The sequence below is a fragment of the Arachis ipaensis genome, chromosome B06 (assembly GCF_000816755.2).
Source record: "Arachis ipaensis cultivar K30076 chromosome B06, Araip1.1, whole genome shotgun sequence".
Classification (NCBI taxonomy): Eukaryota; Viridiplantae; Streptophyta; class Magnoliopsida; order Fabales; family Fabaceae; genus Arachis; species Arachis ipaensis.
The window spans coordinates 97,775,000-97,790,705 of record NC_029790.2 but is presented as its reverse complement, the minus strand read 5'-3'; the positions used below and the strand labels follow the sequence as shown (position 1 = coordinate 97,790,705).

The window sequence follows — 15,706 nt, the reverse complement described above, 5'->3', positions numbered from 1 at the left end:
TTGGCATTACCAACCCATATTTTATTTATTTTTCTTATCTTTATTTCTGGGTTACTTTTCTCCCTTTTCCTCTTCTTTCAGGATGGCCACCGAGGAAGGGAAAATGAAGCACTTCTATATGGGGAGACAGGCAAGTCAATCTGCAAAATCTATAGAGAAAGGCATCAGTTGGAGCAGCCCGTCCACTTGTACATCTTCGCATGCACCGAGGACGGTGCAACCTTTAAGTGTGGGGAGGTCGATACCGATCTCCATGGGTTAGTTATTCTCTTCTCAACACCAATGTCTTATTTTCTTCATTAGTTCATTGTTGCATTGCATAATAGATTGCATGTGTAGTTGATTGTTTGCATTTAAATACTACTTGGTTGAAAAATAATAAGTTTCTTTCTAGGACCCTATTTTTGAAAAAAAAATTTTACTAATTTAAATAAAAAAATTAAAATTTTCTATGTGTTAAATTTGTTTGAAGTTGTATTTGGGACATGATTTTTGAGCCACAGAACATACAACCTGTGAGATTTTGAGATTAATTACATGGTTACATTAGTTAACCATAAATATTTTATTCTTGTGTGTTTTCTTCTCTATAATTGCAATCTTTACTTTGTTCCACTCTATATGTCCATTATTTAGTGTATTTACATGCTTGCATATGATTGAGGCCATTACTTATTTTCACTCACTTATCCCAAATAAGCCTACCCTTTTATGTCACCCTTGTTAGCCACTTTGAGCTTTTTAACCCCCTCTATTCCATAACCACATTACTAGCCTTAAGCAGAAAACTAAAATAAAAATCCCAAGTTGAATCTTTGGTTAGCTTAAGATAAATATTGTGTATAATTTAAGTATGGAGAATTTTATGGGAACATGGGATGATAGAAAAAAAAGGAAATTAAATTGAATAAGTTATTTGAAAATTTGGGAAGCATGCTCATGTGAAATCAAAATAATTAAATTACCATGTGCATTGAAAAAAAAAAGAGAAAAATAATATTACCCCAAATGCAAAATAAAAAGAATCAATGCACATGGGACAAAATTCAAAAATAAGTTTGATACATGAGCATGTAATACAAAAGTGGAAAAAATTTGGGTAGTTAGGTAAAGCATTTTAAATTATATAAAGTATGTATATGTTAGGTGAGATCTTAGATTAATCAAGGATTCACTTTGTTAGCTCACTTAGCCTTATATATATATATATCCTTACCTTTACCTCAGCCACATTACAACCCTGAAAAGACCTCATGATGTTTGCATTGGTATACTAAATATTTGTTGATTGGTTAGATGAAGAACAAGGTTGAGAAAGCATGACTAGGGAAGAGTAGAGTGATTGACCTTAAACACCTGAGTAATTAGAGTGTATACACTTCCAGTGAGGGTTCGATGCTCGATTCCTTATTCCCGGCTTTCACGAGCTATTTTCTTCTGCAAGTTCACTTGTACTTTATTTTGTGATTTGAATTAGTGAAATCCAGTTCATATTTGTTCTTGAAGGAATTGTTTACTTTTAACCAAGTAGGTAGAAGTATTTTTGCATTTAGTTGCATTCATAGGTTGCATTTCATACATTCTACCATTCCCCTTCACTCTTTTAGTTCTCTTAAGCTTAGCATGAGGACATGCTAATGTTTAAGTGTGGGGAGATTGATAAACCACTATTTTATGGTTTATCTTGTGCTCAATTGAGTGGATTTTTTCAATCTTTCATACACTTATTCATACTATTTGCATGGTTTTACATTCTCCTTCCTGATTTTGTGCTATGATTGAAAACATGCTTCTTTGGCCTTATATTTGCTAATATTAAACCTCTCTTATTACCATTAGATGCTTGATATGTGTGTTAAGTGATTTCAGAGTTTATAGGGAAGGAATGACTTAGAGGATGGAAAGGAAGCATGCAAAAGTGGAAGGAATACAAGAATCTGAAGGAACTGCTAAAGCTGTCCAGCCTGACCTCTTGGTACTAAATTGACCATAACTTGAGCTACAGAGGTCCAAATGATGCGATTCTAGTTGCGTTGGAAAGCTAACATCCGGGGCTTCACAACGATATATAATTTGCCATAGCTGTCCCAAAGCCAAGCGACGCGAACACATGGATAACGCGGACGCGTGACCTGGCGAAAACCCAATCCGCGCAAACGCGTGGACGACGCTTTCGCGTCACTTTTCCGCAACCTGTACGTAGATTTCTAGTCTATTTTTGACCCATTTTTCGGCCCAGAAAACTTAGATTAGAGGCTATAAAGTGGGAGAATGCATCCATTCAACAACATGTCTTCCATTATTCACTTTTCATAATTTAGATGTAGTTTTTAGAGAGAGAGGTTCTCTCCTCTCTCTTAGGATTAGGATTAGGATTTCTCTCAATTTTAGGACTGATTTATCTTCATTACAGGTTCAACGTTTCTTTTATTTATTTTATCAATTTAGTTTATGAACTCTTTATGTTTAGATTGATTTTCTATTATTAATGCAATTGAGGTATTTCAGATTTATGATTTTTATTTAGCCTTTTATATTCTTGGCTTTAATTGATTAATTGGAGACTCTTGAGTTATCAAACTCATTGTGATTGATAATTGTTATTTTTGCTAATTGATTTAGATTCCAATAACTCTATTCTTTCCTTAGGAATTGACTAGGACCTGAGGATCAAAATTGATTAGTCCACTTGACCTTCCTTTGTTTAGCAAAGGTTAACTTAGTGGGAAGTAAAATATAATTCTCATCACCATTAATAATGATAACTAGGATAGGACTTCTAATTCTCATACCTTGCCAAGAGTTTACTTTATAATTATTTATTTCTTTTTCTTGCCATTCAAATTACTTATTCCCTATTTCAAAAATCCAAAATTCTACCTTTTTCATAGCTAATAATAAGTCATACTTCCCTGTAATTCCTTGAGAAGACGACCCGAGGTTTAAATACTTCGGTTATAAATTTTTATTGGGTTTGCTTAAGTGACAACTAAAAACTTTTGTAAGAAATGAATTCTTGTCGGTCTAGAAGTTATACTTACAACACGAATTTATTTGTGAAAATTCTAGATCGCGCGAGAGTTTCACTCTTTCAGGTGTCGTCCCTGGGATCTTCTTTGTACCTGTTGACTTGAGGGGCTTGCCAGGCTGACGAGCTAGGGATCTGCCGTTTGTTGGCTGCGACAACCTGGCTGACCTCTTCGTCGTTGATGTATTCCTTGGCCACGCTTTGAATTTCCTGCATGGTCCATACAGGCTTGGTTGTGAGGTGCTTCCTAAAGTCTTCATTTAGCAAGCTATTTGTTAGGCATAGACTAGCGACTGAGTCCGTGAGGCCGTCGATCTCCAAACACTCGTCGTTGAATCTATCTAGAAACTTCCTAGTCGGCTCCCTGGGTTTTTGGGTAACTCCCACCAAGTTGATTGGGTGTTTTACTTTGCCTATGCGCGTCGTGAACCGAGCTAGAAAGCTTCGAGATATGTCTATGAAAGTTGTAATGGACTCTTGTGGGAAGGCGTTGAACTATCGAATTGCTGGACCGGCCAGTGTTACGGGGAATGCCCGGCATCTGACCGCATCACCTACCCCTTCCAAGTTCATCCTTACTTCAAAAGCTGTGATATGCTCCTGGGGGTCCTTGGTCCCATCGTACCTCATGTCCGTTGGCTTGACGAAGTTTCTCGGGAGCCAGACCTTGAGGATTGAGGGGTGAAAGGGGGTGGCTCCCATGATAATGGGATCTTGTTGTCTCCTGGGTTTCCTTTTCGTGGATTCCCAGTGGCTTTCCGACTCGCCTTGGGTAGGTCGGGAAGTTTCTTGTGTGTGCACCTCTTCGTGCCTTGTTAGGCTTCTTCCCTAGCTGTTGTGTGCTCGGGAGGAGGATCGGGTGCAGGCGTGGGACCGGCTGTCATCGCCATGCGAGTGGCTAACGTCTTCGTGGGATCGGTCCCTTGCCGCCAGCTCCCGCTCAAGATTTTGTACTCTATGCCTGAGTTCTTGCATGATCTTGGCGCTGTCAGCTCCCGTCCCCCCGAAGGGACGCCTTTCGGGTGTCTTGGTGTACATTTGTTGGTTGGGTTGAACAGAGGATCTCGGCTGTTCGGTAGCGCGGGCTATCAAACTTGTCCTGCTCAAGCGGGCCCCGCCTCCTTCACGGAGCTCCTCCGAAGTGATGGGTCGCTCCATGTCTGCGTCGGGTTCCCCACAGACGGCGTCAATGTTCGTTACCTGATGTTCTCGGGTAATCGGATGGTGATGAGTAAGAGAGAGGGAGAGACCCTGAGCGGACGTGGAGTGAGGGTTGAGGTGTGCTGGCGATGCCGAAGGTTGAACGAAACGCGGAGGGGGGGTGGCCACCTACAAGGACACTCCGACGATCAAGTCAGAGTCTGTACCAAAGGATGGCCGAATTAGGTAAAGATGTGACGTACCTCGAGGGGAGAGCTGACCTCTCCCCTTATATATGGTGTTGGATGGGCCCAAAAGATGACCTAGCCCACTGGCCAGGGTATTCGCGAGCTGCCCCTGTCCACGTGGGAGATGCTGGTCGTTTCCGGCGACTAGTTGGGCTAGACTTTGATGGTCCGTAACAGTAGTTTAGTGTGCAATACCTCAATTAAGAATTACCATGAAAATTCAAAATGGTAGCAGTCGCGGCAATGACGTTGTTATTATATTACGTTCTCAACTGGAGGTAAGGGAAAAAGCGCGGAAAGATCTCGTCGATAGGACGATCCATCAAACTTAACTAGTTCTATTTGTTGGAAAAGATTGTAAGGAGATTTGCAGAAGTGGATGAATATTAGGGATGAAAATAAGTTAGGTAGCTTGTCAAGAGTTTGTAGTCTGACTTGTTAGGGGTCTGTATTTGGTCTGACCTATTATACAATAATCATAGATTTAGACTCTAAAAAAACTGTTAAATCTTTTAACAAGTTTTAAGTTAGATCAGGTTCAAACCAAATTTAATATTTAAAAAAAGGGTTTATAACAAACTTAAACTAAATTTAGATCAATTAACTACCTGATAAATTTAATTTGTTAAGAATAAAGAGTGACCTGTTTTCATCCCTAATGATTATAGATTATGAAGAAAAAGCATGGTCTTGAGATAGATGAAGTAGGTTGAATAATAATAATAATAATAATACAAAGGGGAGTGAAATTGGGAGTCGGAGTGGGCACAAGTAACAATATCCGCTCTCATTGACCAAATCAGATAATTGTTTTTTAATACAACAATAGAGAATGGTGCTATTTTTTAGAGTCGATGATCTCCTTTTTTATATATGATTTTTGAGTAAAATAAACAATGGAGAAAAAAACTTTGTCGGCTATAACTCTCCTAAGTTTTTTATTATATATATATATAATATTGCTTTACATAATTTTTTTATGTATATTTCGTATTTTAACATGTATTTTATATAAATAAAAATAATAAAATTTTTATCAAAATATATTTATGCCAGATTATTTGTTATAGGATAAAAACAAATATCCACAAAATTCTCATACAAATAGAGACCTATCCCACGAATAAATAATGACAAAAACAAAAGAAAAATAATCTTACAAACAGATCTGTTAACTATCCTTGATATTTGAAATGATCAAATTTTCATTAATTTCTATATGTTTATAAACCTAAGACTAGAATTAGAAATCATACTCTAATTGGAATGCCATCATGCTACGCCTGGAGATGAATTTTGTGCTATGCTTTTTTCATTGTGTTGTTCTTTTACCGAAGAGATTATGAATTTTTAGTTTACAATATAGATTAATTTATGTTATGTATATTGTATTTTTTTTTATAGATTCTTAACAAAATTTTCTTTTAATATATCCATCATTTCTACATGGATAAATTGATAGGAATCCACAACAGATATATGTCTTTTCTAAAAATATAGAAGAAAATGAAAGGCATTTTCTTTAATGAGGATAAGGGTGGAGAAGAATATTGTTTATGAAATTTCATTGTTATTTTTATATTTAAAAAATAGATTTTTTCATAAATAAATTAAATATTTTATTTACGGATATAAATAATTTGTAGTATATTTATTAATTTATATTGTTTAACTTATTTCGTTTACAGTATAAATGAGATAAGTTTGTGTATATCTTGTTTATACTGTAAACGAGATAAGACATGTTTGTCATTGCATGTATCACATTTGTACACGTGATACATGAAAGAAAACGATCAACATGTATCTCGTTTAAAGTGTAAATTAAATGAGATATTAAAGAATTTATGACATTTGCACTATACACAGGATAAAGTACGACAAATTTTGAGCAGTTATAAAAGGAGTTGCAACTATTTGTATTCTCCAAAAATATTTCATCATTTCTTCTCCTCCCTTTTTCTTTACTGAATTTAGGAAAAATGTCTAGTGGTAGTGGCTATGTTGTTGTAAGTTTGTATCTCAATTGTGATATGAGAAACAGTGACAATAAAGTTATATTTAAGTGTGAAAATCCTATTCTGTTGCGCATTCAGAGAACAAATTCTTTGTTTAAGCTAAAGAGTCTAATGTTGACGAATCTCAATGCTAATAGGACAAAAAAGGTTGAAAAAGTTGGGTAGGTTGATAGCACTAATGGAAAAACGGAATTTTTTAGTTTTGCCTATTTTGGCTCGATAGCGATGAGCATGTGCGTCCCATGTTTGATATCCACGGAAGAATTTCACAGCGAAACAAGTGATGGAGTTTTTTATGGAGGTTGGTGATGTTGGTGGTGGTGGTTTTGGCCACTCGAATTTTGTCCAGAACGACCCATCTCTTGCACCACTACCGTTGCACTGTACTAGTCAAGTGGTAGACATGAACGTAGATGATGAGGAGTCCAATGAGGAGTATGTTGCCGATAGCAATAATGATGGTTCTTCTGAGGTGATGATGAGGAGGAGTTTGTACTAGAGACTCCGGTAGGTGTTTCAGTTTAGTATCTTCTGCTTGCCCTACAACTAATTCCAGAATTATCAGTTGTACCCAGTCATTATCATACATTGGAAGTAAAAAATGGTTCGAAAGTGACAACAGTCACGCTGTAAACGCCTTGCTTAACTTGTTTACATTGTAAATGAGATAAGCCCTGTTTCACAACACGTGTGCAAATGTAATAGATGCAACAACAAACATGTTTATCTTATTTACAAATGTAAACGAGATAAGTTAAGCTATGCAAATTGATAAATATACTACAAATTATCTATATCCGTAAATAAAATATTTAATTTATTTATTTAAAAAAATTCTATAAAAAATTAGGTTGTCGTGTTAACTAAATCTTTAATTCTATTACAAAATAATTAAAGTATTAAAAATACACTCTCAGACAAATGTATCATTATTTTCGAAGGAAGTGGTGCCGTTGTTAGTAGTTACTACACAAAAGGCTACGTTTTCTCGCCTTAATAGGCACCGATAAAGTGTGGGTCTCCAAAAATTGGGTGGGGCCGTGGGGGCCTTAATAGAATTTGTTCGCACTTTGCAGTTTGCACAGACGATGACAGTCACCAACTATACCAAAAAACAAACAAACAAACAAAAAAGGAGAGAGGCACCAACTAACTAACTAAGCAACTAAAATTCATTCACCATTTGTTCGTTGCAGAATTCGTTGAAGACGATGAAGCTTGGTGCGTTCTCTCTTGTGACTTTGCTTTCTCTTCTCCTTGCGCTTTCTGGGCTCTGCGTCTTGGGATCTCGCATGGTGGAAGAGCACCACGACAACATCATTCGTATGAAGCTCGGAGGGCTTCGTGACTCCCACCACGACGCCGTTTCGAACCACGCTGAAATCGAAAGCCTCGCTCGTTTCGCAATTCAAGAACACAACAACAAAGAGGTATTCACCTGTCTAATTGATTTCCTTCATGTGTGTTAAAGGTTGAACTTTATTGACCTGTGGATTTGATTCCTTTCTTCATTTTCCCAATATTCGTGCTTAATTTCTAGGGATTTTGTGGAAGTTCATCGTTTGGTCACTGGTCGTCTAGATAAGTGGTGTCTTTCACTTAACCACTTAACCCTGCTATTTGATCTTGGGAGTTTTCAATTGGGTTGCTTAAACCAGAGTTACATGAATTACCAATTTCGCATACTAATTCGCAATTCATCTGCATACCAGAATGCCATAATTATATTTTTCACATAAATATTTTAAACGTGGCCCACTGCGTACCCATCCCCTAGCAAACCGTATTGTGTTCCATAGAACTATAACTTAAACAATTAACTACTTGTGTACTTGCTTCCCAAATGGGACAAATCTTAGTTGAATAGTTGTTTTAACTTTTTACTCAATTTTATTAGAGAGAAAGGAACCATGGAAATCATTACCGCTTGTTTGGGTTTATGTTTATCAGATTTTTGTAAAGGAAAAAAGTTGGTTGAAAACAGGGAACAAATTTAGAAAATAGGTTTCTTGATTCCAACCAAATCAACCTATAAAGGAATTTTCTTAACTTGGCCATTCTAACCATGTTTCGCTCTTCCCATGCAAATTATTTAATCAAAGTCCGAATCTTTAGCTATATTGAGTTATTTCTCTTTCATGCAGAATGGCCTTCTTGAGTTTGCAAAGGTATTGAAGGCAAAAGAGCAGGTAGTAGCGGGTAAGATATATTTTCTTACGCTTGAAGCAATTGATGGAGGAAAGAAGAAGTTATATGAAGCCAAAATTTGGGTGAAGCCATGGATGAACTTCAAGCAGTTGCAGGAATTCAGGCAAATTCATGCTATCACTCCCTTTAAGGGTTCAGACCTTGGCGTTCAGCAAGGTAAAGATTCCTTAAATCTATTCATGAATTCCCATAAAGAATGTTTCATTTATCATCTGTTCCTCCCGCTTTATTGATGACACAAGAATTAGCTGTTAGCAGTTTCGTTGTTTGTATGATTTAAATATTCAAGAGGTGGAGAGTACGTTTTCTTCTAATTGTTGAAAAGATATGGATACTGACATTGACCTTACCATGGCTGTGAATTTATCCTTTCTACATTGGATAGATGAACCCAGAAAAGCTTATATGCATGGAGGTGCATAATAGTAGTGTGTAACTAACCTTTTAGCACATTATATAATTTTTAAGTCATTATCTGCATAAATGTTTAACCTTATTTTGGCACTCTTGTTATTATTACTTGACTCAATAACAGTAAACATTGGATTTGGCACCTAGTTGGCAAGAGAAAAATAAGCGGGTTGTGTTGTCATTATTGAAAAAGTAACTTATTTAATTCATCTGGACCATTTATTTGTAGTTTTATGTGTTGTTTGTGATAGATTGGTGCTACTAGAGTTTAAGGAAAAAATTATCGCAATCATAAGAACTAAGATGCTGTATGGAATGGAATTTTCAATTTTGGGCAATAAATTCCATGACAATAGTTTAAATGTTGTAGAAACAATCAAGATCACTTCAGGGATAGTTTTTATATCCTTACAATCTCAGAGAAACGTGAAAACCTTCCGAGAAGGCGAGAACCATCCGCCGAAAAAGAGTATGTTTTTTGCCCATAGAATTTTTGTCTAGTCCTGCCGCTGCTTGTACAGTTGGGATCATAGTTGTTACATTAAAACTTGGATCTCTTCCTACTTTATTTATTAACATTTTTTTTCTCTCCTATTTAAATATCAGTGTTATTTCTAAGAAAATGATATTACTCTTAAATCAGGACACAAACTGGGATGGCATGAAGTGCCAACTCTTGATCCTGAGATCATAGACGCAGCCAGTTATGCTGTAAAGTCCATTGCGCTAAGATCCAACTCTTTGTCTCCATATGAACTTCTGGAGATTGTTCTGGCCAGAGCCAAGGTGAGGAGTCCTATTAGCAAAATACTCATCACATGCTTCCATATGATCTGCTTTTTCCTCAGTTCTTGCTTTGGATTTGTTTCTTTTGCATTTCTAGTCTTCTGTTATCTCTTTCTTCAATTGGCATGCTTCTTTTGGCTAAAATTTCAGGTAGTTGAAGATTATGTGAAATTAAACTTGCTTCTGAAGTTAAGAAGGGGGATGAAAGAAGAGAGGTTTGTGGTTGAATTAAATAAGAAAGTTGGTGGAAGGTTTTATGTAAGCTGGATGAAACAAGATTCTCCCTGAATTCAGTAGCTATCTTCGTTTAATTTATGTAAATGGAGTGACACTTCTCTTACCACTAGGACGAAATGTGTTGTGTGTAGTGTATTATACATTATAGGAACTAGTTAATACATATAAAACATGCCTTTAATACTTTGATGTAAATAATAAATGCATAATGTGGCTTGCCTTGTAAATTTATTCTGCGTTTGCTCTTACTACATGTTAATATGTTTATTCTTCAGTAATAACAAACTGTGTGACAAGTTATGTGAAGTGATAAAAATACAAGTAATTGGATTTTGCTTTACAAATTTAGAAAGGATTCTGCCTATCTATATTTGAAGTGCTTCTTGTGCAGTTGTGCTTTACTTTCTCTTAGCATAGCATAGACATGTTAATAGGAAGCATGAGAGGATGATGCATCACTTTCGTTTTTCATGTACTATATATAGGTATAGGTAGTATGATTGGACAAGAAGGAGAGTGTTTACTCAACTCATATGAAAAGATATAACTTGGAAAGAGAATGCATTAAGCATGCAAAGAATTAGATATACAACCCTCGCTTTCAAATACCAAGAACAAGATGCTTAGAGCTACTTCACTTCAATTCTCTTCCTGTTTAACTATATTTCATGCTAAATTAAAAACTATATATTTCTCTTAAGTAGGAATTTCATTCCAAAACCTGAATGGGACAAACTTTGTTGAGTTTGAAGGTGTCAATGTAAAATACATAAAATCCTTAGGTTTCTCATTGTAATTTCAATGATAGTTACAAAGACATAATAGCAAAACATACTACTACCAACAACAAGAAGGAGGAGAAGTTCCAAAAGCAACAAAAGGGAAAAACTTGTCTTATTTGTACTCAAAGGTGAAAATGAGTAAACAAAATATTTATGGATTAGAAAATATTAAATATCAGCAGGCACACGTTTGTACAAATGTGAGGGCAACCTAGGAGTTGGCACAGCCTGAAGTGGTGCACTCATGTAAGTGACCAACCCAGGATTCTCCGACATGTCAATCTCCTCGGGCCTCGTTCCCTCAGGTGGGGCCCAACTAAAATGATGCAAAAGATGACCCAACATTGACGTCACCAAATTGATCCCAAGTTGTGCACCGGGGCATACCCTACGTCCAGCACCAAAGGGGAGCAGCCTAAAATCATGTCCCTTCATGTCCACATCCTCCTCAAGGAACCTCTCAGGCCTGAACTCCAGTGGGTTTTTCCATACAGCTGGGTCACGTGCCACGGCCCACACGTTCACGTGCACGTTGGAGCCTTTTGGTATGTCATAGCCACCAACTTTGACGTTGGAATTGGCCCTGTGTGGGAGCATTAGTGGGGTTGGTGGGTGGAGCCTTAGGGCTTCCTTTGCCACGCATTGGAGGTATGGGAGGCTTGAGAAATCTAATTCTGTCATTATCCTTTCAAGCCCAATCACCCTGTCTAGCTCCTCTTGGGCTTTCTGTTGGACTCTTGGGTTCTTGATTAGTTCAGCCATGGCCCACTCAACTGATATTGCTGTTGTGTCCATGCCAGCAGTAATCATGTCCTATATAAGTAATGAAGTCAATATATGTATTACCAAAAAAAAGAATGAAGACAAATATGTCAATTATGGTTTTGGTAGGTGAAATAGAATAAAAGAAAAAGAAAGCAAGCACCAAAATAGTTGCTAATACTTTAAGGTAGGTAAATGAAATATCATCAATTTTTTTCACTCCTTTTTTTACACATATATCCTTCAAAAATAAAATAAAATAATTAAAAATTAAAGAGTTCTCTTGATACTCTTATAGAAGTAAATTGCACATTGCATCATGACACGTTCTCAGTATTGTTGATTAGATAAACTGATCAATGTTGAGAATTTGTGCATGATGGACTTACATGCAATTTACATGATTTAATTAAGCATTATGAATACATTGGATCCGAAACTGTATGGTAACTAGTGAGTAGAACATACCCAAAGTAGACCAATGATGGTGTCTTCACTAAGGTCATATTTTTCTTGCAATGTGAGGAGGGCATCAACAAAATGTTGCTTGGCACCGGATTTCAGCCGCTCTTGAGTGTGCTCTTCCATGATGGCTCTGGTGAGTTTGTCGCGGTGAGCACCGTGCTTGGCGAAAGCCTCCTCTTCGAGTGGGAACATCCATCGCAGCCACGGAATGTGCTCGGCCATGGCCAGAGATGCTCCTAGCTTCAATCCATTTGCCACTACAGCCTTGAATTCTACTCCTTGCTCATCCATTATACCTTCTGAGTTCACAAATCTTTTGCCAAATGCTAGCCTAGTGATGTTGTTGAATGCCACGGCTCCCAAGTATTTCTTCACCAAAAAACTTTTTCCTAAGTTTTCTGATCAAAACGAAAAAGAAAAAGTGTGCAACCACTTATGTTAAAAAAAAATTGTCCAAACCTTTCCAATTCTGAAAAATTGGAAGATACCAACAAATAAAAATGTTTATTATAATGAAGATATTGATTTTATGGTTACAAGTATAATTTATGGCAAACCAGAGAAAGTTATTACCAGTACTACTACCCAATATAGTTATGGACTTGTGATATCATACTAGTAATTTTATTTGGGCTTCAAATGATAGACAACTAATAATGAAAAGATATAAAACTAACTTATAATCATGAACGATGTTTTCCGCTTGTCAAAACTATCTAATTATTAACATTAGATGTAGGATAAATCATTAACGTCGTCTTAATGATTAGTCAGTTTTGGTCAGCGTTTGTTACGAGTTAATTTTACTTTTTTTTATAATTAATTTTGTCAATGTATTAATTTTTTAGGGTTAATTTTGGTACTTTAGTTGTTCCTATAATCAACATGATTAAGAATAGGTGTCCGTCTAATCACTCCCTATTTCGGAAATGGATCCTCTCCAGTTTTTTCAACACTTGACAAAATACAGTGCAATCTCTCACCTTTGATTTTAATAGTGGGACCAGAAATAAATAAGAGAGAGAATGTAGTGAATGGTTAGATTAAACACTGCACACCATCCAGTTTTTTATTCACGGGAGAGGATCCACTCCCCCCTATTTCCCCCTCATCCAAGATATCTTTGTTTTGTCTCACCGCATATAGAAGATTAATTGGCGTCACAACTTTTGGGAAGCAAATTTGGTGGCTGATTGTCTAGCTAAGTAGAGTCAGAGTCTACCGTTAGAAATTCATATATATGATACCCCTTCTCCTACTATAGTTTATTCTCTTATTTCTGGTTGTATGGGTATTGTTAGGACAAGAGACTCTTTCTAGACTTTCCTTTGTTTTTCTTTTTTGCTGTTTGGGGTCCTTGTTAAAAAAAAAACCATATATATAGGAAGATAAAAAGAAAAAACCAAAATAGGGTCATAAGGAATAACTGATTCGTTGTGTGAGCCTTTATGTGTGAAGCTCTTTTTGCTAAAAATGCCGAAAAGCTAGGTAGAAGGCCAGTGGAACTTGTGGTTGGGAAGGAGCATCTAATAGTTGCAGTGTTTAGGTATGGGAGAAAGACATTAGAGCGCTAAAGGAGCTTTCACACACAATAAAAAAAGTCCAGCAAAGTTTTCAGTCATAGTTCACCAACCACAGCCAACCACTTCATTAGTTATTGTTTTTTTCAATAAAGAATTTCAATAATTTTTTCATTCTCAAATTGAATTATTCATACTTTCATAGTTCACTGTTAATAATGCCTGGTCTGTGAAAACTAATTTGATGATAGTTCTTGTCGGAAGAAAATGTGTCTACAAGGTGAAAATTATTAGAAAGGCTAACAATAAAATTATCCCACTTCAACAATTTTCTTTCAAAACAGAAACGATATATATATATATGAAATTGTGGCAGTGTGGCTTACGTTCTACGGGCTAATTTTTTTGATATTACAATCGAAGGAATGTAATACATTAATATTATACTAATTTGGTGTAATACATTGATATGGGGATTTTCAATACCATAAAAAATCATGACTTACGATTTCAGAAAGAGACAAAAAATTGTGAAAATGAGATTAACGATTTTAAGTAAGACAAATTTTTTTTTTTAAAATTTCTACAACCATGAAATCGTTACTCTCATTTTTTAAGTTGATTATAACCATTGATTGTTAATCCAAAGCTTTTTAATTATTGTTCCTCTTCACTCAAATCGTTGGTAACGATTTTAAACAAATCGACACTAACGATTTCTTTAAAATCAATTATGAGTCCCATAATTAAGTATTACACACCCAAAACTTTATTATATATATTACACAACTGTAATTAGCATATAAAAAATAATTAGTTCTACGTTCGGTACTCAGTTACATAGAAATTTTTAGTTAAAAGAGAAAAAGAAATAAGGAAATAATCAGTGGGTGAATTTGGTACACCAACCCCCTACTACGAATATATATGGTCCTACACTCATACAAAATCATAAACTTTATTTACTATTTAATTATTCATTGTTCCTAATTCCTATGACTGGTCAAGGCCCTACCTTATTAGTTCTAACTTCTAAAATACTACTTATACCCGTTTAGTTTCGGAAAATTTTTACGTTTTAAAAATAATTTATAAAAATTAAATTTTAAAAATTAGCTTTTCAAAAGTTATAGCATTTGTGTTTGGTAAATTAAATTAAAAATAATTTTTATTGCCGCCCACTTTGCATAAGCTTGCAAAGCAAATTTATTAATAAATAAAAAATATTTTATTTAAATAATGCACTGTGTAGCATATTATGGTATAGTATATGTTATTATTAATAAAAAAGAAAAGTCAAATTATCCCAACACTTAGGAAAGCAAAACCGAGTAGCAGTAGTGCCGAAGAAACCCAAAACAACGAGGCAGAGAAATTATTACACACAAATAGCCCCCTTCCCTTCCAAGGAAAAAAAAATCTCAGAACAATAAATTCATGTTAATAAATGATAATAAAACATGAAACATACCAGGATTGATGCAGTCATTGAAAATGGATTCAACCATGGCAGTGACCTCATCTTCTCTTATAGGCCTCAAAGACTCAAGCCTCTTTGGGGAGAAGAGCTCAAGAGTGCAAACCTTCCTCACCTTCACATAGTGTGGCCCATAGTCGGCCCAAATGAGGTCCTTCCCGTCCCGGCTAAACTTCGCCGCCGACCGGCTCCTATGGCGGTCGGCCAGCTGCTGATCATGCTCCTTCAGCACCTCCTTTGCCAGCTCAGAGTTCGAAACAATTACATTCAAAGTCGATCCAAACCACACCGAGATAATTGGGCCGTAGGACTGGGCCCACTCCGCGAAGCATCGGAACCTCACGGGCTTTATGTCGTAGAGGTTTCCGACAACTGGCCACGGACGTGGGCCCGGTGGGAGCTTAAACCTTAGCCTGAAGTAGAGCTTGTAGAAAAGAAGTGCTAAGAGGGAGAGGGGTATGATCGTAGTAAGAAAAGCCATGGTTATGCGATTTGACGAGAGGAAATGGTGTGTGTTGTGGTGTTTTAAGAAAGGGTTGGAGGCTAGTTGGTGTTGGTATATATTACTGTGGAGAGAAGATAGGGAGTTGGTGGAAATTGGACGTTTGTGTAATTATATGTTCT

The 15,706-nt window shown here is 36.2% G+C and overlaps 2 protein-coding genes across 3 annotated transcripts; one reads left to right on the top strand and one right to left on the bottom strand.

The window, feature by feature from the left end:
- On the top strand, positions 796-10,401 carry LOC107604698 (cysteine proteinase inhibitor 7). Of its 2 annotated transcripts, XM_016306344.2 has the most exons (6): positions 796-806; positions 7,570-7,864; positions 8,579-8,798; positions 9,424-9,522; positions 9,697-9,839; positions 9,990-10,401. In XM_016306344.2, exons 2-6 carry the CDS (start codon positions 7,646-7,648, stop codon positions 10,125-10,127), a joined length of 819 nt encoding a protein of 272 aa, XP_016161830.1. In that variant the 5' UTR covers positions 796-806; positions 7,570-7,645; the 3' UTR covers positions 10,128-10,401. The 2 variants fall into 2 exon arrangements, with proteins under 2 accessions (XP_016161830.1, XP_016161832.1); XM_016306346.2 differs by lacking the exons at positions 796-806; positions 9,424-9,522 and having other exon boundaries at positions 7,509-7,864.
- Positions 10,767-15,630, bottom strand: LOC107604697 (cytochrome P450 98A2). The gene is made up of 3 exons (XM_016306343.2): positions 15,077-15,630; positions 12,089-12,483; positions 10,767-11,671 (listed from the first exon to the last, which is right to left on the bottom strand). The coding sequence occupies exons 1-3, from the start codon at positions 15,561-15,563 to the stop codon at positions 11,027-11,029; spliced, it is 1,527 nt and encodes a 508-aa protein (XP_016161829.1). The 5' UTR covers positions 15,564-15,630; the 3' UTR covers positions 10,767-11,026.